This window comes from Sorex araneus, chromosome 5, assembly GCF_027595985.1.
Source record: "Sorex araneus isolate mSorAra2 chromosome 5, mSorAra2.pri, whole genome shotgun sequence".
Lineage (NCBI taxonomy): Eukaryota > Metazoa > Chordata > Mammalia > Eulipotyphla > Soricidae > Sorex > Sorex araneus.
In genome coordinates this window covers 188,492,794-188,520,492 of record NC_073306.1, presented here as the reverse complement: position 1 = coordinate 188,520,492, position 27,699 = coordinate 188,492,794, and the positions used below count along the sequence as shown (strand labels likewise).

At 36.9% G+C, this 27,699-nt stretch overlaps 1 protein-coding gene across 27 annotated transcripts in view; it reads right to left on the bottom strand.

Moving 5' to 3' along the window:
- Positions 1-27,699, bottom strand: part of ADGRL3 (adhesion G protein-coupled receptor L3) — a 988,077-nt gene that overhangs the window by 328,392 nt on the left and 631,986 nt on the right. For 19 of the 27 annotated variants that reach the window (XM_055139571.1, XM_055139572.1, XM_055139577.1 and 16 more), the window contains 2 exons: positions 3,530-3,832; positions 760-860 (listed from right to left, as the gene is read on the bottom strand). In XM_055139571.1, the coding sequence (XP_054995546.1) occupies positions 760-860; positions 3,530-3,832 (404 nt within the window). The remainder of the gene's footprint in view (positions 1-759; positions 861-3,529; positions 3,833-27,699) is intronic. The other 8 variants (XM_055139575.1, XM_055139581.1, XM_055139555.1 and 5 more) reach the window with 1 other exon arrangement.

Genomic DNA, 27,699 nt, shown 5'->3' with positions numbered 1-27,699 from the left:
AACGCACATCTGGTCTCTGTTTGTAATGAAATCAATTCAAAGCCCCACAGTGCATTAATAATAAAAATGTTCAACATATTGCAACCAAATAAGTCCTGAACATTTTAGTCTGCAAGATTCTGTCACACATGTGTATACTTTTAACACTGATAAATGATTAGGTTACAGACCATTTATCAAATAGCTTAAAATTGCAAAGGTAGACTTTATTTACATTAATTATTATTTCCACAAGAAAATCCATATGTATGTATGTGGGGATCTTTTGCTTGCTTGATTTATAACATCACTTGGGATATTTATAATATGATAGAAATGTTATTATTAATACATTTATGATTATAAAGTCAGTCTGGCAGAGATGAAGTTTATGGATTTGTCCTTTAAGAACAACGGCATCCTGAAATTAGCTCATTAGCTCATAGTATATACCAGAGGTTGTGATTTTTTTTGTTTGTTTGTTTTTTGGGTCACACCCGGCAATGCACAGGGGTTACTCCTAGCTCTGCACTCAGGAATTACTCCTGGCGGTGCTCAGGGAACCATATGGGATGCTGGGATTCCAACCCTGGTCGGCCTCGTGCAAGGCAAACACCCTACCTGCTGTGCTATCGCTCCAGCCCCGGTTGTGATTGTTTTTAAATTGAAATTAGAATACTCTTCAACATTCAAGTATTTTTTACTGTGTTTGTAGCAGTAATAATAAAGAATAAAGGACTTCAGTTTTGTAAAGTCTTCCTTGTCAGTCACAAGATTTACCTTTTGAGTTATATGGTTGATCCAAGGTGAAGAACAGTTACTGAGGTCTGGTCCTTGGGGGTCCCATGTTCCAGGAGCTAGGCAGAGATATGTTGATACTCCTAAAAATAATGAGAGGAATAGGCATGTTTCATATATTCAATCCATTTTCCTTTCAACGGCATATGCACTCTATTGAAATGTTGTTGAAATGTGAACCATGGTAAAAATGAGAGAATTAATCTGAGAGGTATCTATTAAAAATCAGGTACAATGCCTTGCATGCAACTGGTTTAGGCTGGAAACATACAACCAACAAAAACATTCAATATTTATCATCACTGATGGCAGCTATGTTGGCATCAGTAATAATGCCTTAAACTACATAGGTGTGGTATCTGTTTTTTTTTTTGTGACCTATTATAATTCATTGGAAAATGAACAGTTGAATCTTAAAGAAATCTTTAGTAGAAAAAGAAGAAAAAAAGCTAGAAAGGGTGTTTGTGAAGAAAATGATGTTCTATTCGGGAAGCTTTATATATTTTGAATTTAGGTCAACCAGAGAAGGGAGTTGTATTTTATGGAATTGGAAATATATGTTCAGCCAGAAACTCCTCAGTCTTCGATATGTAGGTGCTGGAAAACCACCTAAGAACACAAAGGAGTGGAGAGAAATGAGCTGTTTTGGGGCGTTAGAAAAAAAATTGTAAGAATGTGAGAAAAAATGTGAGGGAGCCATGAAGAGTAGTGAGACACTGTTGGCATAATTCAGTGATAGAACCTGTCTGGATCTGAACAGAGGTTTAGCACTGAGCACGGTAAAAGGAGACCATGTGTGTAGACCAACACCAGGGAATACTATTCAGGTTTCCGTACACATGTCTTTCCAATTTTCACAAAACAATAGCTATCAGCTTCTAAAGTCTGTGGTAATCTGAAAAGTGCTTTCAAATAATGTACTTGACTAATCTTCAAACTAAGGATTTAACATGGAGTGACTATTAGTTCTCTCTCTTTTTTTTTTTTCTTTTTGGGTCACACCCGGCAACACACAGGGGTTATTCCTGGCTCTGCACTCAGGAATTACCCCTGGCAGTGCTCAGCGGGCCATATGGGATGCTGGGAATCGAATGCGGGTCGGCCGTGTGCAAGACAAATGCCCTACCCGCTGTGCTATTGCTCCAGCCCCTATTAGTTCTCTTTTAGAGATGAAGGAACTAAGGTCCAGAACTGAGGGGCCAGTCACAGAGCATTGAGAGGAAGCAGATTCATATTCCTTTCTGATTTTAATACCACAGAATATCCTACCACTGAACAATAGCCTCTCTCATATAGGGAAGGAGTAGTAAAGAGTATTTCAAATGCATTGTTGAAGAAAAAAATTGGTATGTACTTTTGAAAACATTGCACTTTTGCTCTTCTTATCATTTCATATGCTATGAAATTTAAATGATATATCCCCATTTGAACTTCAACTGGTTCATTTTTTTTTTTTTTAATTGAGCCATACCAGAAGTGCTCAAGGCTTACTCCCTGTTTAGTGTGTGTGAGTCACTCCAGACAGTGGGTAGGGTATGAACAATGCCAGAGACCAAATCTGATTCCAAGAATGCAGAACGTGTGCTCCAGACCTTTGCATGATCCCTAAAGCCCCAACATTAGATCTCTGAAAAGAGAAGTCCCCTACTGAGCCAGAGGGATAGTCCATTGAGTAAGACACTCGAACTACATAGGGGTAGGGGTAACCCCTCGGCACCAGTTACTATGCATTCCCCTAAGAAAAAAAAAAAACCCTACATATTGTACCAAACCAGTAACACTAAAACATATAATCCAAATGAACGCTACAATATATTTATTTTGTTTATTGTAATGCTACTGTATGTTTATTTTACAATTTTTTCTTAAAAGTGTGAATCTTCAGTGTAGAAAGCACTGATTTTTATTAAGTTCAGTGTTTGTAATAATAAGAAAATCAAATTATTATTATTTCTAACTTAAAATTATACATCACATTTGAGGACATTATGAATGACATCAGCAACTAAATGTAAAAGAAAGCTAATTCCTTTCTTTTTTTTTTTTTGATCAGGTAGGGGTTTTATGCCTGCACAGGGGCTACTCCTGGCTCTGTGCTCAGGGGTCATTTCAGCAGTGCCGAAGTAGTGTCTGGATGGAACGGGGGTCAGCTGCATGCAAGGCAAGTGTCTTAACCTCTGTACCATCTCTCATTAGTTCTTAATTATGCCCTAGATAAAGCAGTGCAGGATTGCCCTCTCTAGTGGGTATATGTGAGGCAGGCTCCTGCCAACACCATCCCTCGCTGTGTTAAAGGCCTTTGATTCCAAAAAGCAAAGCTACAGAGACTAATCCAAAAAAGCGTCAAACTGACTGTGTTAGATTTTACACAATTTCAGCAATCATCTTCTATGATAAACATCCTTGACCTCAATTTCTGCAATCAACATTTGAAGCTGGTGACAAGCATGAGAATAAATCCCAGCAGTCAAGTGGTTCACTCGGGGTGACCACAGAGAAAAGCCAGTTCTCTGGAGTGGCCCAGACCAGTGGGGAGAACTCCCGCGTTGACACAGATCTCCACCCGACTCCCACGGGGCTTTGTCAGAGTCCGCTTGCAAACTCTGGAAATTCGTTATGCGGCAATTCATCAAAATTCAGAATTCAATCAACTAGGAAGCCAATACTGACCCGGGAAACCAACAGGGAAGAAACTATCAGAAAAGACAAGTTGAGAGTAAGGGAACACCTCTGGGTCAGGGAACAGACTTACCAATGGTCCCCGTGGGACACGGCTGCTTTGCCATCTGCCCTTGGCGGGTCTTAAACCACATGATTTCTCGTGCTTCCACGGCCTCACAGCTCTCCTCCACAACTGGAATTTGGGAAGAGGAGGACGGAAGGTGTGTCGTCATGTCATCCAGCACCTCCACAGCTGGAGAGGGGGTGCTCGTGCTCCGGTTTCTCCTTCCTGACATGGAGGGGGTGGTGCTCTTGTTTGGGTTCCAAGTGGTGGTCCGGAGGGTGGTACTAGTGGTGGTGCTTCCCACGCCGAAAGGTCCTGTGGTAGAGATACCTGGAATGAAATTCAAAAGAAAACACCTACAGTGCTTGTTCGAATGAGGACTCCAGGATGTCCTACTTTGTTTTTGCTTTTTTTTTGGGGGGGGGGTCACACACAGCAATGCTCAGGGCTGACTCCTGGCTCTGCACTCAGGAATCACTCCTGGCGGTGCTCGGGGGACCATATGGGATGGTGGGAATCGAACCCGGATCGGCCGCGTGCAAGGCAAATGCCCTACCCTCTGCGCTATCACTCCAGCCCCAGCTGTCCTACTTCTTTAGAAACCAGTGTTAGTGGGCAATTCTAAGAGTGTTAAAAATGGACAGAGTAAAGCAATAATAAGGCACCAGTGCCACTTGATTTCCAAAACAGCCGTCTTGCCACTGGGAAACGGACTTGTTTACGGATCTTCTCAAGAAAAATAACAGAAAACAAAATTAGAGCACAAAAGAACTCTTTGGTAAGCTTTTTTTTTTTTTACACTTTTGGCCTTCTTTTAATAATTAGGAGAATAAAACAATTTTCAAATGATACAGAGAAAAGGAATAAATATAGAAAAATTATATAGAGGAAGAAGAAATATATACTTGACCTCCTTTTCACACTAGGTATATTAGAGTTTCTAAAGATGTAAGCAAATAGGAGAGAACTGAAAAGAGAAGCATCAGAAATTAAAGTGCTTATAGGCACATTTTGATTAGAGTCTCCTGTCATGTACAAATTAGAGAAGTCTTGTGATCTTTCATGATGCACTTAGAACTAACTCACCGAGGGGCCAGAAAGATAGTGTAACCGATACAGTGCTTGCCTTGTACACAGCTGACTGTTTTTGATTCCTGCATTCCACAAGGTCCCTTTAGTCCAACCCTATACCTGGAACACTACTGCATATGGTCAAAAGAAACACCCCCAAACCCCCAACTAACCTATCTAAATTTTTTTTCAAAGGTGTCATTTACTTCTGTAAAGAACAATGGTTTCCAATTAGTTGTGTCCATGAATTTGCAGAATAACGTTTTGCAAAAGATTTCTGCAGAATATATATGTTCCCATATAGAAGTAGACGATTTTGCCAAATCTTTACAAACATGCATTGCATTTTTTTTTTAGTTGTGAGATTAGGAATTTCTCTTAACCTCATTTACAAACAATAACACTCACTAATATTAGATCTGGTAAGATTCAAAATAGCTCAGGTTTAAGGAATTCTAAGGCACCCTTTTGATGAGCCTTCAATTTATTTTGTTCATTACTTCATCTGCCTTATCCACTTAACTCCAGTGCCCCAGGAAAGAGTTGCCAAATTTCTCAGTCAATTTAAGTAAGGAAAACTTCCCAAAATAGAATACAGCTGGAATTAGGTATGAATGTTCTCCACTTTAACTTACTGAAATTGCAGGATTTTCGGAATCAATTGTATGGTGTGTGTTGGGGCTCCTGTAGGGGGGTTGTGGGAGGGCAGGTTCACACTTGCTAATCCTTGGGAGATATTTACACTGTACTACTGAGACACAATCAATGAAGCTACCACTAAAACCATTTGGTGCTAGGGATCAACTCTGGCTCTTACATGAAAGCACGGGCTTGGCTCAAAGTCACCTACCCAGTGTGAGACTGTTTCTTTCTCCCCAGTCATCACTGTCTACATTCAACTCACCATCATTAAGGGATGATGCAGTAGTCTTTAACCATTTTTCAGTTAATATCACAGAAAAATGCCAATATTAATTTTCTATAAAATAATTATGTAAGGTTCTAAAGTATAACTGATAATGAGCACTCTATATAATTTAAACATAAATATCTGTGGAATATTTTAAATTGTTTAAAAACAAAAACATTAAGAAAAATTAACAATATTAGGACATTTAACATGTGAAAACAAAAAGGAAGTTAAAATAAATTAATATCAAACTAAATATTATCTTTAAATGTGTCAATAGTGTCATTGCATATATAAAATATATAAATATACTTTTATGCTATTTTATAGCTTATGGAAATTTTTTATTGTTATTTCATACTATGGAGAAGTAGTCAATACTTGAAAGTAAAAGTTAATTCTATTTCCTCTAACTCATACAATTTAAATATCATCTCTCATTTGAAATTTTGAAGGTATCATTTGAATAAATTTGAATGTTTTGACAGAGACTCCAAACTTTCCATTGATAACAAGTTTTTGTTTCAAATAAAGAATTTCTAGTTCCTTGTCTTCTTTAGTTTAATCATGAATGAATGAGGCTTTGCAGTTACTAGCTGTATTAGTTGAATTTGGAGCTCAAATTTACTTATTTAGGAAAATTTTGATCTTGAGCTCAGCTCAGTTTCATAATAAAAACCTTGTTTTATGATTGTCTTCTTCTTGAGAATTATAGACATGCTAAAGAATGCTTTCTAAATGACTGCACTTTTCTTCAGTTAGATGTTTAATTAGCAGATAATGCTCTGGGAGGAGAAAGATTTATTTTGTAATAATTTCTTGCTCTGATAAAACTGAATAATTCCACATATGGTGAAAAGATTTTCGAGCCTATTGTCTCAGCCACAAATCACACTCAAAGAGAAGTGAGACAGTCATACAAATTTTGCTTTCTGTAACTCCAGACTGGCCAATTTTGAATTAGATGTGTCTTTTAGGATAGATCTAACATGATCTTTTGTGCTTTTATTTTAAAAGTGATCTGGATTTCAGATTTTTTAAGCAGTATTACACCAGAGTGCATTTTGACAACAGCACTATATAACATAAGTCAATGTCCTCGATTTTTCTATAAAATTACCCTAGTAAGTCTATTTTCTTCTATTATTTGCCAGAGGCACCTCCTGTCATATGACTTGAAATATGTTACTTGGCAGATTAAAATCCTCAAGTGATTTCTCTCTGTTCTTCAGGGGCTAGATTCATTTTCTTTTATGCTTAAAGCCCTATGTGAGTTTATTCTCTAGATTTTTTATGTTTCATCATTAAATTTTTGTTATAGAAAAATATATTGAGATAAGATGATTTATAAGAGTATAAATACTTAATGCTTTATTATTATTATTATTATTATTATTATTATTATTATTATTATTATTTGCTTTTGGGTCACATCCGGCAATGCACAGGGGTCACTCCTGGCTCTTCACTCAGAATTGAGCACCCTATCTGTGCTCAAGGGACCATATGGGATGCTGGGAATCGAACCCGGGTCAGCCGTGTGCAAGGCAAATGCCCTACCCACTGTGCTACCGCTCCAGCCCCAATACTTATGCTTTAAACACACAATGGTCAGCTCATCTTTTAACACCACTATGTTATTGGGAGTAAGGACCCATCAAACGATGCTCAGAAAATCCAGAGCTCGCTACTTGAGATTCTTGGTCAACTGGACAAGAAGTTCTATGGATGGTCCAAGAATATGGTGCTATTTGGGTTCCGAAGCATCAGTAATTACCCAGGCTACTCTGGCTCCAGATTTTCAGACCTTCACACTTTGATGCTGGAGAACCAAGGTGATGCTGGAGACTGAACCAGGACAGGGCACATGCAAGTCAAGTGCCTTGACCTTAAAAAATATATATTACTGATCTGTCCTCTTGACACTACTGATAACCAGACAAAATTATTAATAGTTTCACAACTGTACCTTGCCCTTTCTCCCTCAGTAACTGTGTACATGCTAATGTTTACTTTATTTTCACCTAGTTAATTACTATTATCCTTGGTGTTTTTATTGAATGCTATCTCTAGGAAACTGCCCTAATTTAGCAGGCTAGAGTTATAGACTAACAAATGCTTTATTTAATATTTTTAAAAATCAACCTTTAGTCATTTGTCTATCTTATGGTAAATAAGTTCTCAGTCAAGAATCAGGAATAGCTGAAGGAAGTAGTCGAAAGTAGGGTTATAGAATTTCTTAAAATAATAAAAAGACAGGAAATATATGACTGATAAAAAAGTTATATATATATACATATATGCACGTATATATGTGTGTATATATTATATATATAGTCAATGAAACACTTCTATTATTTGAAAACATGGAATCATGGAATAAGCAAAAATAATTGAACTTGACTGATCATAATAAATATAATAAATAATTGAAAAACAATTGCCAGGTGATTTTACTCCTATATGGAATAAATAACCCACTAAAGCAAGCTGCCAAAAATCCCACTCCACTGAAACCAGAAGATGATTTAATGACTTAAAGTGCTTTGCTGGTTGAATACATGGTCATGAATTGAAACTTCATCTTCATCTTCATCACTTGCTGAAGTGATCTTGCCAACATCATGTCTAGTGATTCTCATCCCTTAAGGACCTGAATGATGACTCAAGTGGTTCAGGAAGAGCACAGAGCTGGGTGTGAGGCCCTGAGCTCAATCCCCAGTGGCTGCCATGCACCAAGGTCACCTTGATCATCCCGTGATCTGCAGTCACCAGTGAAAAGAACAACCCCCCAAAACAAACAACAATGAAACTGCGATTTGGTGAGCTCTAAGGTGGTTTGTTGGAGGGAAAGAGGAAGAGGATTGGGAGGAATTGGAAGAGTGCTCATTTGAGAGTGAGATACCAGAAATTTGGTGGCGAGTATATTTATTTTAAACATATATTGAAGTATGAAGCTATACCTCTTTAAGTCCATAGTAAAATAAACCAACAATAAATAATAAAGACATGAAGGCATTAAACCTTATGTAGATAAAGCCACTAGACAATAAAAATTGAAAAGGAAAAAAAATCTGGTCTCTCAAATGACTCTATATTAGAAAAAAAATCATATTTAAATTGATTATACACTTATGAAGTTATAATACAGTAAAATATTTTTAAAGTTCAATTTGTTATGAAATACATAGCAAGGGCTTTGTTTAACACAGACACACCAACATTAAGGTCAATATAGAACTTATTTCCTTGGAACTGTGCCTTAGAGAGATGTCTACAAGCAGGGTCATATCATTCCTCTTGACTTTAAGCAGAATAAAAGTCAGTTTTAAAAGCAGTCCCTGATCCCCCATTCCTTTCTTTCTATTTATTGCTATGAAAGATTCCCAGGGGCTCTGTTCAATGCCAGCTTTTGGCAGAATATGTGCTAGTGATATACATACCGTCATTACTGCCCAAGAAAGAACTCATTTTATTGTTAGATGTTGTGAAACGAAAGCCAAACCCAGATTCACCCAATTCCTAGCAACACAGTTTGATAGGCCAAACTCCAGCATATTATGCTGAAAAATAAATATCCCTTTATTTTCCATCAAGGGATAAGTGATCTAACAATCTTTCAGGTTATACTGCTAAGTAAATTTTACCTGAAGATATGCATGTTTATCAAAAACATGTTAATAACCAAAAATGATATTTCTGAAAGAATTTTTAATTCTCTTGTTCCCTGAAACTTATTGCTGCTCACAGTTTGCTTTATACTTGTGACCAAATTTATTTTCTTTCATCTTGATTTTAAATGATATTGTTCTGGATACTAGTATGAATTATGAATTATGGAATCAACTGATGCAAAACACTAAAATTATCAAAAAATTCATAGTAATTTACATTTTGCAGTTTTTGTATGTCGTTACCATTGTGTTGAACCCTGACCAAAAAATAGTGCATGCTAATTGTTACTAGAGAGGCTGAAGTGATAGTGCAGCGGATGTAGGCTGGATCCCGGCATCCCATATGGTCCCCTGAGCACCACCAGGAGTTATTTCTGAGTTCAGAGCCAGGAGTACTGCTGGGTATAAACCAAAAACCCAAAAACAAAAAATCACAAGTATAAATTTCTTATTTTCTAAATAAAAATGACCTAGGTTCAAATAGCAAGTAAATTGTAACAATATGGACAATAAGTAAATCACTCTATTCCCATTTGCTATAAAAGTGATACTGTGTCATTTTATGCACAGTACAAACTTTTTCTAACCCTTAAAGAGACGAGTACAATTAAACTGATCCTAATAAAATAGCATCACGCTTCCCTTCGAAGAATTTTGGACTTACCATTTATGGCTGTTTCTTATTTAAAAATAATTAAGCATTCTAGTTTTCTTCAACCTCCTCCCACCACCATAGACACACAAAACAAAAATAATTATTTTTTTTTGCTTTTTTGGATCACACCTGGTAATGCACAGGGGTTACTCCTGGGTCTGCACTCAGGAATTACTCCTGGTGGTGCTCAGGGGACCATATGGGATGCAGGGATTCAAACTCGGGTTGATTGAGTTGCAAGGCAAATGCCCTCCCCGCTTTGCTATCGCCCTAGCCCTCCAAAAATTACAATTCTTGATTCCAAAACCTATTTATTATTTGATAGGAGCAGTGTTATAGATGAAATTACTTTTTTTCCCAAATTTATAATGGAGGTTCATGTAAGTTTGCACTTGAAGAATATCCATATTATTAAAATGATAATTAAATCTCCCCAAAGTCATAAGTGGGGCTCTACTCTAGTGGTGCAGTGTCCTGATAATAGGCAGAGAACAGAGCATGCACTCATGTGAGAGGACAACGTGAAGACTACGACTGATAAGTCAAGAAGGAAAAACCCTAACAAGTTTATACATCTTGGACTTCATCACTGGAAGAACCATGAGCTTATGTGCTTATCATTCAAGCTAAACTGGTATGTCAGTCCAGTTAACGGAACTGTAATGTCAGTCTGAATTCACTAATAAAGGTATCTTTATTGGGCTGGAGCAATAGTACAGTGGATAGGCTGTTTGCCTTACACGCAGCTGACCCAGGTTCAATTCCCAGCATCCCATAGGGTTCCCCGAGCACCACCAGGAGTAATTCCTGACTGCATGAGCCAGGAGTAACCCCTGTGCATCATCACGTGTGACTCAAAAAGCAAATAAGTAAATAAAATTTAAAAAAAGAAGGTATCTTTATTAAAGTATTAAAAAACTATATTTAGGGCCAGAGAGATAGTACTCTGGATAGGGCGCTTGCCTTGCACCAACCAACCTTGGTTAGAGCATGTTTCCTACCCATAATCCTTGGGTGCAAAACCAGGACTAAGCACTAAACACCGCAGGGTGAGACCCCCCCAAGGAAACAAAGAAAATTCACAATATTTAAGGCAGAATATAAAACTAAGAAATTAAAAGTAGTTTGGGATAAATATTACAAAGGAAGAACATTTCCCTTCTACTCAAGTGCGTGGTCTTTCTTCTTGATTTTCCATTCCTCTTTAAATTATGGACTATCCCAGTCAAAGCTTTCTCTTGACAAATATTTTATGTGTTAACATCACACTAACATGTAAGGTTTGGGCTAGTAGAGAGCATTTTCTTCTTCCCAATCTGCTGTACTCCTTTAAACCCAAAGCAAACTACAGAAAAACTCTTCCTGTGATCCTGATAATAGGAAATAGAACAACTAAAACTCTGCTAATGTTATGGGGTCATTTACTAAAAACAATAAATATAATAAAACAATAAAACAATAAATATAATAAAACAATAAAAATAATAAATAATAAAAATAGAACAACTAAAACTCTGCTAATGTTATGGGGTCATTTACTAAAAACAACTGCTTCCCATCCGTCTTCTCAGAACTGTGAAATAGCCAAGGTAGTGAGCCTCTACTCAACCAAAGGGCTGAGCCCCTTAATAGCCTATTCTATGAACTGCAGAGCAAAATCTTTTCCTTGGGTTCTCTTACTCTGCAGCTCTCTCCACAAGCACTTTTCTCCAAAAAAAGTCTCTTGATCAGTAAGGTCTCAGAAAAATTCCCTATTGAATGTTAGATAAGGGAACACAACAACCGCACGGCAAGTGATTGGCTTCTTTCGGAGTCCTCCTGATCAAGCAAGAAAATTGGCTTGAACTTTGTAGATATCAGTTGGTGGAAATATTTGATTTTTATTACATGTAGGTGTTAAAAATATTTATATGACAAGTTTATGACAGTTCTGTGGTCTCCTGAGTTAGTGAGAATTGCCAAATGCTATCAATTGCATTGAGGCATATTTATATTTGTAATTGAGCATTTAAGCTTTTTATTTTTCTAGAGATTGAGGAAAAACTAGTAGGTGTAAACCTGAATAGATTCACTATGTAAGATAATAAGCTAAAGTAAAGGTCGGGGGCATTTTATTGTAGTGATTTGCTATAAATTTAGTTTATATCATGAACTGTAGCACTGCCGTCCCTTTGTTCATCGATTTGTTGTGAAGTGGACACCAGTAACATCTCCATTGTGAGACTTGTTGTTACTGTTTTTGGCATATCAAATATGCCATGGGTAGTTTGCCAGGCTCTGCCGTACTCCAGGGATACTCTTGGTAGCTTGCTGGGCTCTCCGAGAGGGATGTAGGAATCGAACCCAGGTCAGCTGTGTGCAAGGCGAATGCTCTACCTGCTGTGCTATGGCTCCAGTCCATCATACCAGGATTTTTCTAGTTGGAGGTTTTATCTATATGCGATAATTTAACATTCTTAATAACTTTTGGGTAGTAATACTTTTCTTCCTCCAAAAGATGAAAGAGAAATATTAAGTAATTTCCCCATGGTAGTATAGCTGGTAGCCCATATGAGCAAAATTCTAATCTATTTTTATCAAAAATCCTCTCTTCCCATTAAAATACACTGTTAAATTTGGGGCACAATTTAACAGCATAAACAGATACATAAAAATTCTTAATGAGTGTGGTGGTACCAAACATAGAAATATAGCTCACAATTTACTAGTATCGTTAATAGTTTGGAAGACATGTTTGGAACTTACTGAATATTTATTATGGACAAGGCACTATTCTGAGCATTTTAGAACTGGACCATTTAATTCTGACAACAAATCTGAGAGAAAGTACTATTAATTATCCTCATTTTACAGATGGTGAAACTGAAGCAGGAAGTGATTCAGCATTTTTTCAGTCTTTAAAAAGTTTATAATTAGAACAGAGACACAAAGTGGACTTTATTACAGAGCCCAGTCTTTCATCCACACTAAATAGAAGGAAATACTGAACTATAGATTAATTCACAAGAAAGAAACCTGCAACCAGCTCTCAAGAGTGGTGGAAGCACTTTCTTTAAGGCAATTTCTTTCTCTTAAATACATTTCTAATTCTGCAAAAGTAAGAATTCAATAACCAATAAAATATTATATAAAATTCAGAAAATGAAATCTACTTTCTGCAGAGAATTATCACTGTCACACTGTCACTATCATCCCGTTGCTCATCGATTTGCTCGAGCGGGCACCAGTAACGTCTCCATTGTGAGACTTGTTGTTACTGTTTTTGGCATATCAGATACACCATGGGTAGCTTGCCAGGCTCTGCCATGCAGGCGAGATACTCTTGATAGCTTGCCAGGCTCTTCGAGAAGGGTGGAGGAATCGAAGCCAGGTCGGCTGAATGCAAGGCGAATGCCTTACATGCTGTGCTATTGCTCCAGCCTGATTAGAATTATATAATAAACAATAAACAATGATGGTGAAATAATTGTTGGCTTTCCTTGAGCATGTATTACATACTAGACAACGTACTTTATATCACAATTGAGATACAGAAAGGTTAAGGCAATTTCCTACCTTCATATAGTTTGTAAGTAGTTATTCTGGGATTTTAATAAGGATGATTTGAGTGCAAACCTTTTTGCACGTATATTAACTGGTAGTAATTTAGAGCCCTTTTTTTTGGCTATTCTCAGTGTCAGTCTGGCAGATATTATTTGACTATAAAAGAGTATAGCTTTGGGTATATCTGGTTTAATTTAATCAATTCTCATTAACCATTTTGTGATGGACATCGTATGGGAATAAAATATTGAGTACAGTTATGATGTTATTTGCCTTAATCAAAGCCTCCTAAGAAGCTCTATTAAAAAGTCAATGAAGATAGAAAATAGAGATGCAATGAACTAGTTTTACATAGTAATCAATTCAGTATATGTTTATTTGTATGTTAAATTGTCTATTGATATGGGCATCAATAATTTAAAAAGGAGGCAATGAACGTTGCCCTCAAGATGTTCTAATATCACGCATTTTAGAGAAGGTACAATATCAATGATTCTATATAGACTGAGGAGTAATTCTCTGCTAATTAAACTCTGACATACCTAGGTTAGGCATTTGGAACTTGTGAAATGTTAAAATATGAAATCATGGAAATCTTAAAATTTATAAAATATATTACATTGAAATATCTCATAACACAACAAGATAAATATTTTAAAGGAGTGACTTTGGACAAGTTATATATTTTGTATTTCCTTTTTCCTCTAAATAGAACAAATAATTTATACATTAATTTTTAACATAATTAACACAATTTTTTTCTGTTTTTTTTTATATGAGCAGGTTTTGCCACTTCTAGAGGTGCTTATTCCTGGGTCTCTACTCAGTGCTTGGGATACCATATGCGGTGTCAGAGATGGAAACCCAGTCAGCCTTGCGCAAGGCCTTACCCTTTGTACTCTTACCTGTCCCCAATATATGCAGTTATTTGAAAAAAAAAAAAAAAAGGTGATATGAGTTTGTAGTGCTTACCCAAGTAAACAACAGAAAATAAAAAGTAACAGAATTTACTACCCATAACAAATTTCTACTGTAGCAGAGAATTACTGATTATTTTCTCTGTGCCTACTGCTAGTCTAAGTGCTGAGACAGAGGAATAAACAACAAAAGCAATAAAAATCTATGCCTGCATATATTTTGTATTTTAGTAGGAGAGATATATAATGGGGGGAAATAAAATATATAGTACCTATATATAAACATGTGCTGAGGATAAAATGAAATATTAAAGCAAGGAAAGTAACAAAATATGGGGTAGAAGAACTAAATTATATAATACACACATGTGTGTTTATATATGTATATATATGTGTATATATGTATATGTATATATATATTAATAATTTCACGGGCACTTTATTCAAGTGATATTCAGTCCAGCAGCGGTGCTGGCCTGAGGGTTCAGAACTACGGTCACTTTGTCAACTAGGGCCATCACTGAAAGTGTCAAGGGCTTGGAGGGCATGTGCTGTTAGGAAACAAACTTGAAGCCTTAAATGTGCCAGACATGTACTTCACTGCTTTCACTTACATCCCTGGCCTTGAAGCTGCAATTTTGAACAGATGTCAGGCATGGTCTCCTGGTTAAGGTGACAAGGAAGACTTGCTGTCAGACTGAGAGAAAAGCAGCATGGATGCAAGTGGGGAGATCGTGGGAGGCTGTTCCACACAGGATTTTACAGAAAGCCGAAGATTTGGGCATTTGCTCTGGTGGGAAAGGCAGAGAGGATCTGAGCAGAGGGACAATCTGAGTCAGAAGGAACAGGACCGCTCGGGTTATGGTCAAGAGTAAAAATTAGTACAGTGAAAATTACTTGATAATAAATATGATGTGGTGAGAGTGGTGTGAATTAGGATTCTGGGACCTATGCAAACATAACAACCCCGAGCACGGACTATGAAGAAGGGATGTGTTTTGGGGATGAACACTTTGACCTTCACTGGAGCATAGCAGGATTAAATAGCTGCTGCTAGAATGGACTGATAGGTCTCTTACTCTAGCTAAAAAATATATATATATGGATATATATATATGTGTGTATATATATATATATATATATATATATATAAAACTTCTTATTTAAATTCTCCTCCAAGTTCAGTTCAACTAAGTTTATTTAACATGGAATAACTGCATGAACATATTAACTCCAAACAATATTAAAATAGTCCTGAGAATTCTTGATTTGTAAATGAGTTACATTGCTGCTTCTATCATTGTATAATTTTTATAAGTTGTGGGTTTTTTGTTTGATTGTTTGTTTGTTTGGGAGTCACACCTGGTGGTGCTCAGGGCTTCCTTCTGGCTCTATCTTCAGAAAACATTCCTGGAGATGTTAGGAGGACTATTATTTGTTGCTGGGGATCAAACCGAGGCCAGCCAGTTTGCAAGGCAAGCTCCTTATTCTTCTGTACTATCTCTCTTATCTGTTTTAATTTTTGGAATGCAAAGAAATATTTCTTGGTGACAAAATGATGCCAAAAAAACCCAAACTGTGTGAATAAATTCAACTGAATTAGAGTTTATTGATTTCTCAGCCAGTAAAATATTCAAGGAGAATAGTTGAGTCATTGTTAGGTTTTTAAATTATTCCTTACTCCTAGTCTTTGTGTGTATTTTATTCTCCTATTCTTGACAACATTGTTATCTAGTTATGGAGTTACTGCCTTATATTGCTAGTGACATATATGTTTTATTAGTAACTTGTGATTTGTAGTTTTCTTATGAAGATAAAGTGATCCCAAAGTAAAAGTGTTATGCATGAAGTAGAAATAAACAACAGATAAATAATGTTATTCTTTGTATTTGGAGAGGATGAAGAAAAGCTCATAACTTAAGCTCCGAGGCTTTTCAAAAATAGTGCAATCTTTGTAACTTTTATCTGCTGCAGATGACTGGAGAATATACAAGTCCTTATTCTTATTGAAAATGCACAAATTTCTAAGAAACTGACCTTATTTTTGAGATGGCCACTGTTTCTTACTTTAGCCTTTATGTTTAGAGTCTTGAGCAGGGGTGAGAGGATATAAATATTACATTGCTTTATCAGGACCTTAAAATACTCATTTAACTATTCTGGGGAACTTCCAATTGGTGCTAAGGGACCCAGGGGTCCCTCCCTACAGCTATCAGCTAACCAGAATTCAAGGCAAAGGCCTGTGGATGTGCTTCCGTTTAGCTCCATCAAAGAAGAAATTGGCTGGACCACCCACCAGTTTTCACGAGCCTCCAGAACCATACCTAGGAAAACTCAGGGGTCCCTGGGAATGCAGTGTATGAGGTGCCAGGTATCGAATCAAAATTCAATGAAAGACCTGAACCCTATGTTATCTCTCTGGATCCCCAGAATATTTATTAAAAAAACAAAACAACAATAACAATATACCTTAGCTGAGCACTGCCTCTATGGTAGAAGACATGCTGTTCACGTGTGAAAGTGTATTTAATCACATGTAAAGGCGTGCGCACACACACACACAGACACACACACACACAAACAACAAATAAGACACCTCAAGCATGAATTCTTTAAAAGATCAAATATACCTAAGAGTAACACAAACAGGAACTTGTACTTGCTTCAAGAATCAAAATAAATACAAGGCCGAATATAACATGATTTCTCTTCTCAAGGAGTTTAGAGGATGGGCAGATTCATTTCATGGTGGGGTAAAAACATTTCAAAACATTTCTTCTACATGCCCATAATTACTCTAAGACTGTTGCAGCCAATGTAAACTTTATATTTCAGATATTTTAAATAATTGAAAAGAAAGACAACTGAAAAATTAGCATAAAATTAGTCATAATTCCAAATAAACCCAAAAATATACTGTAAATCCTTTCAAAACACCCAGTAAACAGCAAATATAAATCCAAGAGATAAATTAAGCCCTTCTTCTGAAAAAAACATTTAAATTATTTCTGCCAGCAAAAAAATTTGACATTCAGTTTGTTTTTCATGCAGATGTATTACCTGACATGTGTTAAATACTTAATAAATGCATGATGGGTCAGTGATAGTATTAATACCCATGCCATATTCTGAAAACTATTTTTAATTTTTTTTTTTTGCTACTTGGGTCACACCAGGCAATGCATAGGGGTCACTCCTGGCTCTGCACTCAGGAATTACCCCTGGCAGTGCTCAAGGGACCATATAGGATGCTGGGAATTGAATCCAGGTCGGCCATGTGCAAGGCAAATGCCCTAACTGCTGTGCTATTGCTCCAGCACTCTGCACACTATTTTTATAAGATCTACTTATACAACTATGTCTTAATTATACTGACATTTTGATAAGGCTGGGTTAAATAACTTGATATTTCAGGTTAAATCTTAAATATATAAAAATCAATAATTTAAATTTTAATATGTGTTAATAGTTACGAGTATCAGATACTACTATTCTCAAATCTCTAAAAATGTATTAATAAAGATACAACCAATCCATATTCTAAAATAAAGGAAATGGTAGAAATGAGCTATATCTAATTGAGGATTAGTGGCTAAGTGATTAGGTTAAGTTAGTCACTTAATTTACTTAAAAGATTTGGGAGTAGATTTTTGGACATTTATCTGTAAGACAAATGTTTTATAGCTAATTCTGAAATTCAGATTTGAGCAGCTTCTCTCACTCATTTATAAACCAATTTATTTTCTTTCAACTATCATGCCAATCATAGGTACTTACCACTTTCCAGATTAAAAACGTAATAAAAACCTTTCATTTTGACTTCTCATTATTTAATTTTTTAAGAAGATAAGTCCTACATTCTATAAAAAGTGATAAGCAGGTCAAAGCAACAAATTTCTCAGGGAATATGCACATAAGATAATGATTTCTATTAAATAATGATTTCTGGTATTTCTACTAAAAATGCATACACATTTATCTACATCCATGCATATGCTTATATATGCCTATGCATATATCTGTATATACAGATTTCTCAGTAACAGACATACACATTCATAGACATGAAGGTGAAAAAATACACACCACAATATATCCCAAGCTGCTCAGACAAGTCAATCAAATGCATACAGATCACACTGAGTTCTTTTGCTACAAAAGAATTACGCTGTCAGAGACTTATGAAAAGACTTAGTAATGGTCATCACAAAACTGAGTATTTACTCTATTAATAAAATAAAAGTGAAGTATCCCGGGGGAAAAAAAAACAATGATTGAATCACGACTTACTAGCTATGTGGTTTAGGATAAATTAATCTTCTGCAGAGTCAAAATTTCCCAATTTTTATAATGTGATTCAGGGCTGAAGGGTGACTTCTCTAGCTTCAAATTCTGTCTAGCAACCGTAGGTCAATGAAGTCAGTGCATAGCGCTGCCACATGCACCGAGCACAACCCTGGCAACTGGGCTGCTGGTGCCCGGGAGCTCTGCCCTCTACAATCCCCAGGACACAGATTTGCCAGAAATCTTTTGGTGTTTCTCAGCGTTTCTCAGCAGAAACCGATGTGTGTGAGCACGACAAACTGGAAGTATAACCTTCGGTTTGTGCTTGAGTGAGTACCGCAGCAGCCACTGAGCTCAAGCCAGAATATAGTTGTTCACCACATCTAAAGAGTGTGAACCCTGAGAGCACCCAGGCCAGCATCACAGTGAAGGGAGTGTGGCCCCAAAACCTCCTGCAACCTGAGTCCAAACCCCAGGGAGCACTGCAACTAAACGTGTGAGCACCACAGCAACAATGATGATGATGATGCTAACAGTGCCATCAAAGGGAATGGGGTGGAAACTAAAAGAATTGGTAAATCAATGAAATAAAAGGTAGATTTATGGGATCCATGGGTGAGATTCAATGGTAAAGCAACCCTCACAAAGAACTCACACTTGGGTTTGCTGCTATAGGTTACAGTCCTACAGAAGACGCTTCTCCTGAACTCCTGGCGGAATTTCTGAGACAATAAATATGCATGTTTTAAGTCACCAAATTTGTGGTGACAGTTCTATACCCCACTACATTGTATAACCCTACTTAATATCCTATTGTAAATTCTTAGGCGTCAGAATTTAAACTTTAGGAAAATATTTGCCTTTCCATCTTTACTGACAGAAAGAATCTTCACTCTTGATACTACTAACATTTTAGGGAGCATGCCATTTTGCTGTATGTGGACTGTAGTGGAAGGAGGGTATGTTCTGTGCATTTTAGGGCATTCAGAAATATATCTGGAATTTATATGCCAGGAACCTATAGTCAGCATAATCTCCAGTCAAAAATATAGAACTTGCCAAATACACTCTTTTTTCTTTTTGGGTCACACCCGGAGATGCTCAGGGGTTACTCCTGGCTCTGCACTCAGGAATTACTCCTGGTGGTGCTTGGGGAATCATATAAGATCTTGGGAATCGAACCCGGGTTGGCCACATGCAAGGCTAACGCCCTACCTGCCGTGCTACCACTCCAGTCCTGCCAAATACACTCTTATGGGTCAAAATTACTTTTGTCTGAGAACCAGCTATTTGGAGGAATTTCCTCATTTACCTTTAATCTGTATACACTCAGTGGGAGGGCTACTTCATGCTGATAATGGTTTTAGGATCTTTTAAATATATATTAACATGGCATGACTGGATGGTTGCGTTGCAATTTTTGAAATGACTCAAAGTCGGTGAGTAAAAGGAAAATGGATGGCTTTTTCATTTATAGTGAAATAATGATCCAAACTTATACTTTGAGAATTAATACAGCATTTTAAAATCAGGGTTTTAAATATATACATATATATATATATACACACATGTGTGTGTATATATATAACTTAAAAAGAACACAAAAACAACATATCAGAAAAACTAACAAACAGCACAAAACACAAAGCATTCCAACGGCATACTAGAATTGGGTCAGGGATAAGGGTGGGGGAATTGGTGAAGGAAAGAGAAATTGCCATGGTTTCATGCTTTCTGATTTCAGAGACCACACTGCACAGAATGAATTCTGTGAGCCTCCTATTTATTACATTATACCTGCCTTCCAAAGATGTTCAAATTCCTCTAGTGTCCAGTTGCTTTCTGACTGAGAAATCTGAGAAGGAAGGTTTCTGCTTCATTACCTCCCCATTTGATGATCACAAATTATTAGCTTTCACATAAGCCTACCTCATAGACATGCTCTCAAGTTAAACATTTAAGGAAGAAATCATGAAAAACAAACAAATCTGCTCTCTGAAACAAGTTTATATCTTTCCCTTCCTATTTATTATACAGTTGGTTTCACATCATTAACATGCAAATCATACTGCACTACAGTGCATTTAAACAAAGGACTGAACACAGGGCTTGTAATTTGCTTATGGGTTGATAAACAGATTTTGCCATAAGAGTATAAATAAATTCTAGTCTCTTTTTGTTTAGGGTTTGGGGATCAAATAATAATTTCAGAACTAAACAAAATATTGCTCCTTTTCTTCACCTTGTCATGGACTTTATTTATCATTTCAATTTTGGTATGAAAATATAAATATTATTCTTAGGTATATTGGCAAATATTGCCTTTTTAAGGTACATATTTTGTACAAAATAGTCTTTTTCTAAATTTCTATTATTTTTGTTTAAAAATAAGGTTGTGTTACTTAGAAACTGACTTGAGACATGATCTAAAACATGAGAAAAATTAAAAACAATAAATATGTAAATAAACCTATAAATTATAACCTTAGTATTACTGTACTTAAGTAAAATATTAAATAAGATATTGTGGGAAGTATAGCAAAGTTTAAAGAATTGTATTAGAGATGCTTCCTTGAGATAGAAAATTTAAATGTATAGAGAAAGAGATGGAAAAAAATATAATTTTCTGCTTGCAAGAAAACAATATAACAATAACCATTTGTCTGCCTTCCAAGGTTCTGTCCTGTCTGTAGGACATAAGAGAATACTCCTTTGTGTGCCCGTAACCTATCCACTGGTTTTCTTTTGTACTATGCAGCCTTATTTATAATCACACCCCATTTGCTGTTCTATGAGCCAGTTATTTGATAACTATTTGTAGTGTCCAAACAAACCAGGCTGTTCGACATCTTGGGTATATCTGTCTTTTCTTTTATGTTACATCATTTATTCACCGAACAAATATTTACTGAACATCAAATAGGCATTTTCTAGAGACTAAAAATTCAGCAACAAATCAAAACGGCCCCACGTCTTCATGGGAAGGGGAATAGATAAAATAAAATTAAGTGAAGAGTATGAAAAAGGAATACATGTGTATGTTAGACAGTACAAAGTGCAAAGAAAAAATTTGAAATTTAGATTGTTCATCAAGGCTAAATAAAGGTGACATTTGAAGGCAATGAAGCAGTGAACCATGAGATAACAAGGTTAAGTTCATTCTATAGAGAAGGAATAACATGTAAAAGAAGCATGCTTCTCTGCATTATTTTTTCCTTAACTTAAAAATAAAACCTTTATGAAATATACATTTTATGCTACATAACTAATTCATTTTAAGTAAATAAGTAAATCCTTACTGCATTAATAAGCATCTATACTCATAATATATTTTAGAAATATTCATTAGACCAGAAAGTATGCCCATACTGATTTAAATTAACTACCCACTTCTTCCAATGTCCTAACTCTGGAAACAAGTCATCGACTTTAAATCTCTATAAATTTGCCTATTCTGAGCATCTCGTGAAAATGGAACATATAATATGCGACACTGGTGACTGGTTCCTTTCAAAATAAGTATTTTCAAGGCTCTTTCATGCCTCATCAATCACTATTTCATTTTCTTTTTAAACTGGTAATATATATTTATGATACACTGTATTTTTATTTATGACTTCACTTGTTGATAAATACTCAGTTTGTTTTGTCTTTTAAGTAAAAACTGATATGGACATCTTTGTGTAGTTTTTTAATTTTTTTTTCTTAGTAATTTATTCTTTTATTGAATCACCATGAGGAAAGTTACAAAGCTTTCAGGTTTAAGTCTCAGTTATACAATGCTCGAATACCCATCCCTTCACCAGTGCACATATTCCACCACCAAGATCTTTATGTAGTTTTTTCAAGTGTTCATATTCTAAATTTTCTTGGATATTTATTACTATAAGTACTTGGTCATATGGTAACTTTACATTAGCCACTAGAAGAATTACCATACTATTTTCCAATGTAGCAATGATACTTAATATATTTATAACCATTGTATGGGTATAAAAATTTCTCCATGTCCTTCTGAGCATTTATATATATATTTTTGAGGTGAATGTTGGGTACCACGAATGCTCAAGAGCGTCTCCTGGCTCTGTGCTCGGAGTGCCAGGGTTTGAACTATAGCAGACCAATCACAAGACAATTACCTTAACCCCTATTATTATTAAGAAGGCTATTTGTTTTTATTTCAAAATTGTTTCCTCTTGCAAATGTTCCTCATTACTCTTTTTCATTCTTTCATTGTAGTTTTGATTTATAATTCCCCTACCACTAAAATGTCCAATGGACCTTTATTTTATGTGCATATTAAAATGTCGATTTATTTAATTTCCCCATCCCCTTCTTTTTATAGTGGGGTGTGGAGTGTGTGTGTGGGGAGGGGCACTGGAGGACACACCTGGCTGTGTTCATGAGTTACTCTTGGTTATGCACTCAGGGATCATTTATGGCAGGCTTGGGGACCATATAGGTTATGGAAATCAAATACACCTTAATTGCATGCAAATCCAGGGCCAGACCTTCTGTCCTATCTTTCAGGCCTCATTTTCCCCCAATTTTTATTTCAGTGCTGTGAGAATTTTTTTACATATTAATGCAATTATGTTTTCAGATGTACAATCTACAAATAAAAATGTGTTGCCTTTTCTTTTCCTTTTGAAGCTGTCAGAATATAGTACAAAATAGGCATTGGTAAATCTTCTACAAATTAAAGATTATTTTGGAGAACTGTTAGTACTCCGATGAACTATGAACCAACAGCTCAAATTTCTTATTGTTCAAGGTCAATTTTTTAAAATAAAAATGCCAAGAAGACAACAGAATATATCTTTGGTAAACTGCTATTCATTATTGTTCACTATGAATTAATTTCTTTGATTTTTTATCTCAAATGACTTTTTCATTTGGAATTAAATAAGAGCATATTTAAGGAAGAAATTTATATAGCAAAGCTATCAAGTATAATATTTTTTTCCGCTGAATCCACTTATAAAATAAGTTCAATTATATTTTTATTTTTTTGAACTATAGCACATGTTCATATAAATAAATGCTGTTATAAAACCACACAATGTCAAGATTTCCCATAAAGTGACATTTCCTATAAAGAATAAAAGGTATAAATTCACCTTTATCATGTAAGCAAAAATCCATAACTTTTATCAAGTACTTCAAATGCATCTGATAAAACTATGATAAGGGTTATTCAAAGCTCTTTAAAAAATAAATAATATCACTCTTCTTCACTTGAGCAGCTTCAAATAGCAAAACCAAGCTCTATGCTCACATTTTACCATAAGCATTGGATAAATTTACTAGTTTTGCTTAAAGGCTATTCATATACCATTCATGTTCAAGTCAAGTTTCATTTTACAGCTTCTGTTTTAAAGGATAAACATAACATTTGATATTGGATGCTTCTTAAAATCCACTTCACTAAAAATCACTTGCTAATGTTTTAAGAAAAAAAATCTACATCATCTTGGAAGGGCAATGCTAGAAGCTGTCAGAGCTAAACAGCGCTTCGAAGCACTGCAGGGGATTAAAGCAAGATCTCTCGGGGACCGGATTGGGGTCTTCTCTAATTAATCAGATGTAATTTGCTCTTGTTTCTTTCTTTTCCAATGTCCAGCCTCTACCTCCTTTGTAGAATACATTTTGAAAAATCCTTCTCCACCCTTCTTCCTCTTACAAAGATCTTTATAGTCTTATAAGGTCAATTCCTTAATTCACAATTTAAAGATGAAATGTTTACTTCAAAAAAGTATTACAGTTAAAATACCTGTCTGGCTTGACTTTAAAGTAGAAATATTCCTTATAACACATCTATTAAGAAATCAAATAAAGGGACTAAAGTGTAAGTACAGTGGGTAGGGCATTTACTCTGCATGCCACCGACTTGGGTTCAATCCCCAGCATCACATATGGTTCCCTGAACACCGCCAGGGAGAGTTCCTGAGTGCAAAACCAGGAGTAACACCTGAGGATCACCAGGTGGAGCCCCCCCAAAAAAGAAATGAAATAAGGGTTAATATTCTTACCCCTAGTAGCATTATTTTTCCTTTTAACCTAAGAAGAAATATGCAGACCAGGAAGCTTTTTTTAATGTTATAATTAAAAGAAACTCCTATGATATATAGTCAGTATAATCCTTATACAGCCCATATGGAATCTCCATATATAATCCATTGCCTATTGCCTTGAATTCCAACTTAGAAAAATGTAAAGATAGCAACCCTTTTCTTCCCTCAGCATTGAGCAGTAATATCTTCTGAGAACCACCAGATGGGTCCACCTGAGGCAGGCCGGTAGATAGAGAAGGGCCCCTGGGAAGTACTGAAATTAACTAGCCCTAAGGCTGTCCAGCTTGTGAGCACTGGAACAAGGGCCTGAGCAGACACTTAATGGAGGCAGCGCAGACCAGAGAAGCCTGGGCCCTTCCCCAAGAGAAGCTCCAGCAGAAACCAATGCCAAGAAAGGAATTTCCGAGAAGACCACCAACTCTAGCCCCTTCGCATCTACCCTAACAACAGACTTTTACCTAGGTAGAAGCCTCATGTGGGGCAGCTTGGGAGAAACCCTATAAAATCCATCTTAAAAAAAATTAAAAAAATCACCGTGAGATACAGTTACAGACATACAAACTGTTGTGATTATGTTTCAGTCATACAATGATCGGGAACCCATCCCTCCACCAGTGCCTATTCTCCAGCACCAATGTTCCCAGCATCCCTCCCGCCTATAAAAGCCATCTTGCACAAAGGGAGCATGCACATATGCTACCCAAGATAACGGGCTGCTGTGTCCATCTGCTCTGGCCAAGTGTACATGGTGCCGAGCACATGTGTTGCCCACATCCCCCCTCCTGAGATGGGTTCGTTCACCTAATAGTGAGGTGTGTACTGGGCCTCTCTCCCCCTTTGGGGAAGCCTGAGTTCTCTCCTGAACACATTATGCTCTTTCTCTCCCTCCATCTTCTTCCTCAAAAAGCTCCAGATAAAATCTATTTATACTTCATTGCTAGTCTCCTCCTGAAACTCTTTTCTGAGAGAGGGCAAGGACCCAAAGGGCCTTTCCTTGCCTGCAAAGAGCAATCCCTTGCTCCAGCCTGAGTTTACCGTGCCCTGAGAAATACGCTGGTGGAGATTAATTCCTGTGCTATGCAGAACAAGTGAACATCAGGTGTGGCTTGAAGGCTACTTCGTGGGGTTGGTGGGACATGAGGTCTGTGCTGTACAGGGGCTCATCACAGATGTCATCAGTCCTAGACTTCCCAGGTGGTCCCAGGGTGGCACAGGACCTGAAGAAAGTGGTCATCTCCTGACCCTTCACCTAACATAAGTCACTTGAGGCTCCACGGGCACCATTTAAATGGCAGCATCACACGCCTCAAACACAAACAAAACAAAGACCTGCTTTGCGTGCAGGAAACGCAGGTTTCTTTCCTGGAACCACATGATCTCTCAAGCTAGGCAAAAATGAGCAAAGCAGTTCTTTTGTCTAATTTAGTTACTTGGGTTTTTCCCACGCTGGAGAAACTCCGGTTCTCTCTTGAATGTGTCATCCTATCTTTTCCTCTCTGTCTTTGTGTTTCTGTCTCTTGTCTTTCTTTCTCGCTCTCACCTTCTCTCTCTCTCTCTCCCCTCCACATTTCTCTAAGTAAATGTCTTTAAATAAAACTGCTTCAAAAAATGTTTGTCATTCAGCAAGGACATGTAAGATTGATCAGCATGACGGAACCTTTAATCCCTAAAATGGAATTATAACGACAGGAAAGAATAACCTCTCAAAGAGGGCTTGAGGTGTGCTCAGGGGAGAGATGCATTTGAGTTATTGCTAGAAATGGGAAGGAGACTTCAGTGAAAAGACTGACTGTACAGGGACTACCTCAATTATGACAGTTTGGAAGGTTTACTGGAAAGCTTGAAGGCACTTGAAATCTGATTATTTCCAGCTTTACCGTGGAGAGGGAGAAAGAGGAAGAAGTTGCATTGGCGCAGTACCAATAGTATTTTGAATTTCTCTAGACACAGAGAGAACATATAGACAAGACTGCCAGCTCCACAGCAGACATATATAATGTCCTTAAAGCATAGTCCCAAGAAAATTCACTAGGCTCCTGACAGCTCATACAAATAATGTGACCATGAAGAATATACTCTGGTGAAAAACTTGAGAGAGGGTGAGCATTAAGTTTATTTGCTGGAGTGCTTTAGAATTTGCTTCTGCTCATGTAAACCCAATGATGAGGGAGTCGTGGAAACTTTTGTGTGTCTCAGAGTTTGGGTGTGAAGTAGAAAAGGAAAACTAACACTCATAGGGAATTAGCTGTAATTCCACTCAAAAGGTGAAAGCCAGTTTGGATGGATTTCTCAGAAACTAGGAGAGTGTAAGATCCTAGAAACACAAGCCCAAGGCAACTTTGTGAAAGTAAGTGATTACCAAGAGAAGAATTGCCAAGAAATAGGGCAAGGGATCAACATCCGACTAGGATAACTTCCCTGCCCCAAGTCTACAAATGAGAAGACTTAGTGTGCAGTTTCCCTTCCTCCTGAGAGCCTCACTTTGTGTAGGGTTAGGTTCGCAGTGACTGGAACTCGAGCACAAAGTTTATAACTCTGTAAATGTACTCATGGTGATTCACTGTCACTGTCACTATCATCCTGTTGCTCATTGATTTGCTCAAGCGGGCACCAGTAACATATCCATTGTGAAACTTGTTGTTACTGTTTTTGGCATATCGAATACGCCACGGGTAGCTTGCCAGGCTCCGCTGTGTGGGAGAGATACTCTCGGTAGCTTGCCTGCCTCTTCGAGAGGGGAGGAGGAATCAAACCTGGGTCTGCTGCGTGCAAGGCAAATGCCCTACCCGCTGTGCTATCGCTCCAGCTCCACGGTGATTCACTAATAAAAAAATTTCTAAAAAAAGGAATATGTGCCTCTGGGGACCTGGAAGGGCTTTTATTTTCCATCTGGTTACTTCTCTGAAAGTTCTGAACTCACCTTTCCTAGAAAAGAGAAAAGGTGGGTTCAGGGTGGGTTCTTGCTGTGTAGCCGGTCCTTATTCGGGGAATGAGAAGAGTCCAGAGGACTGGGCACTTGACTTGCCCACAGCTGACCCTAGTTTGACTCTAGTTACTATGTATTGTCCT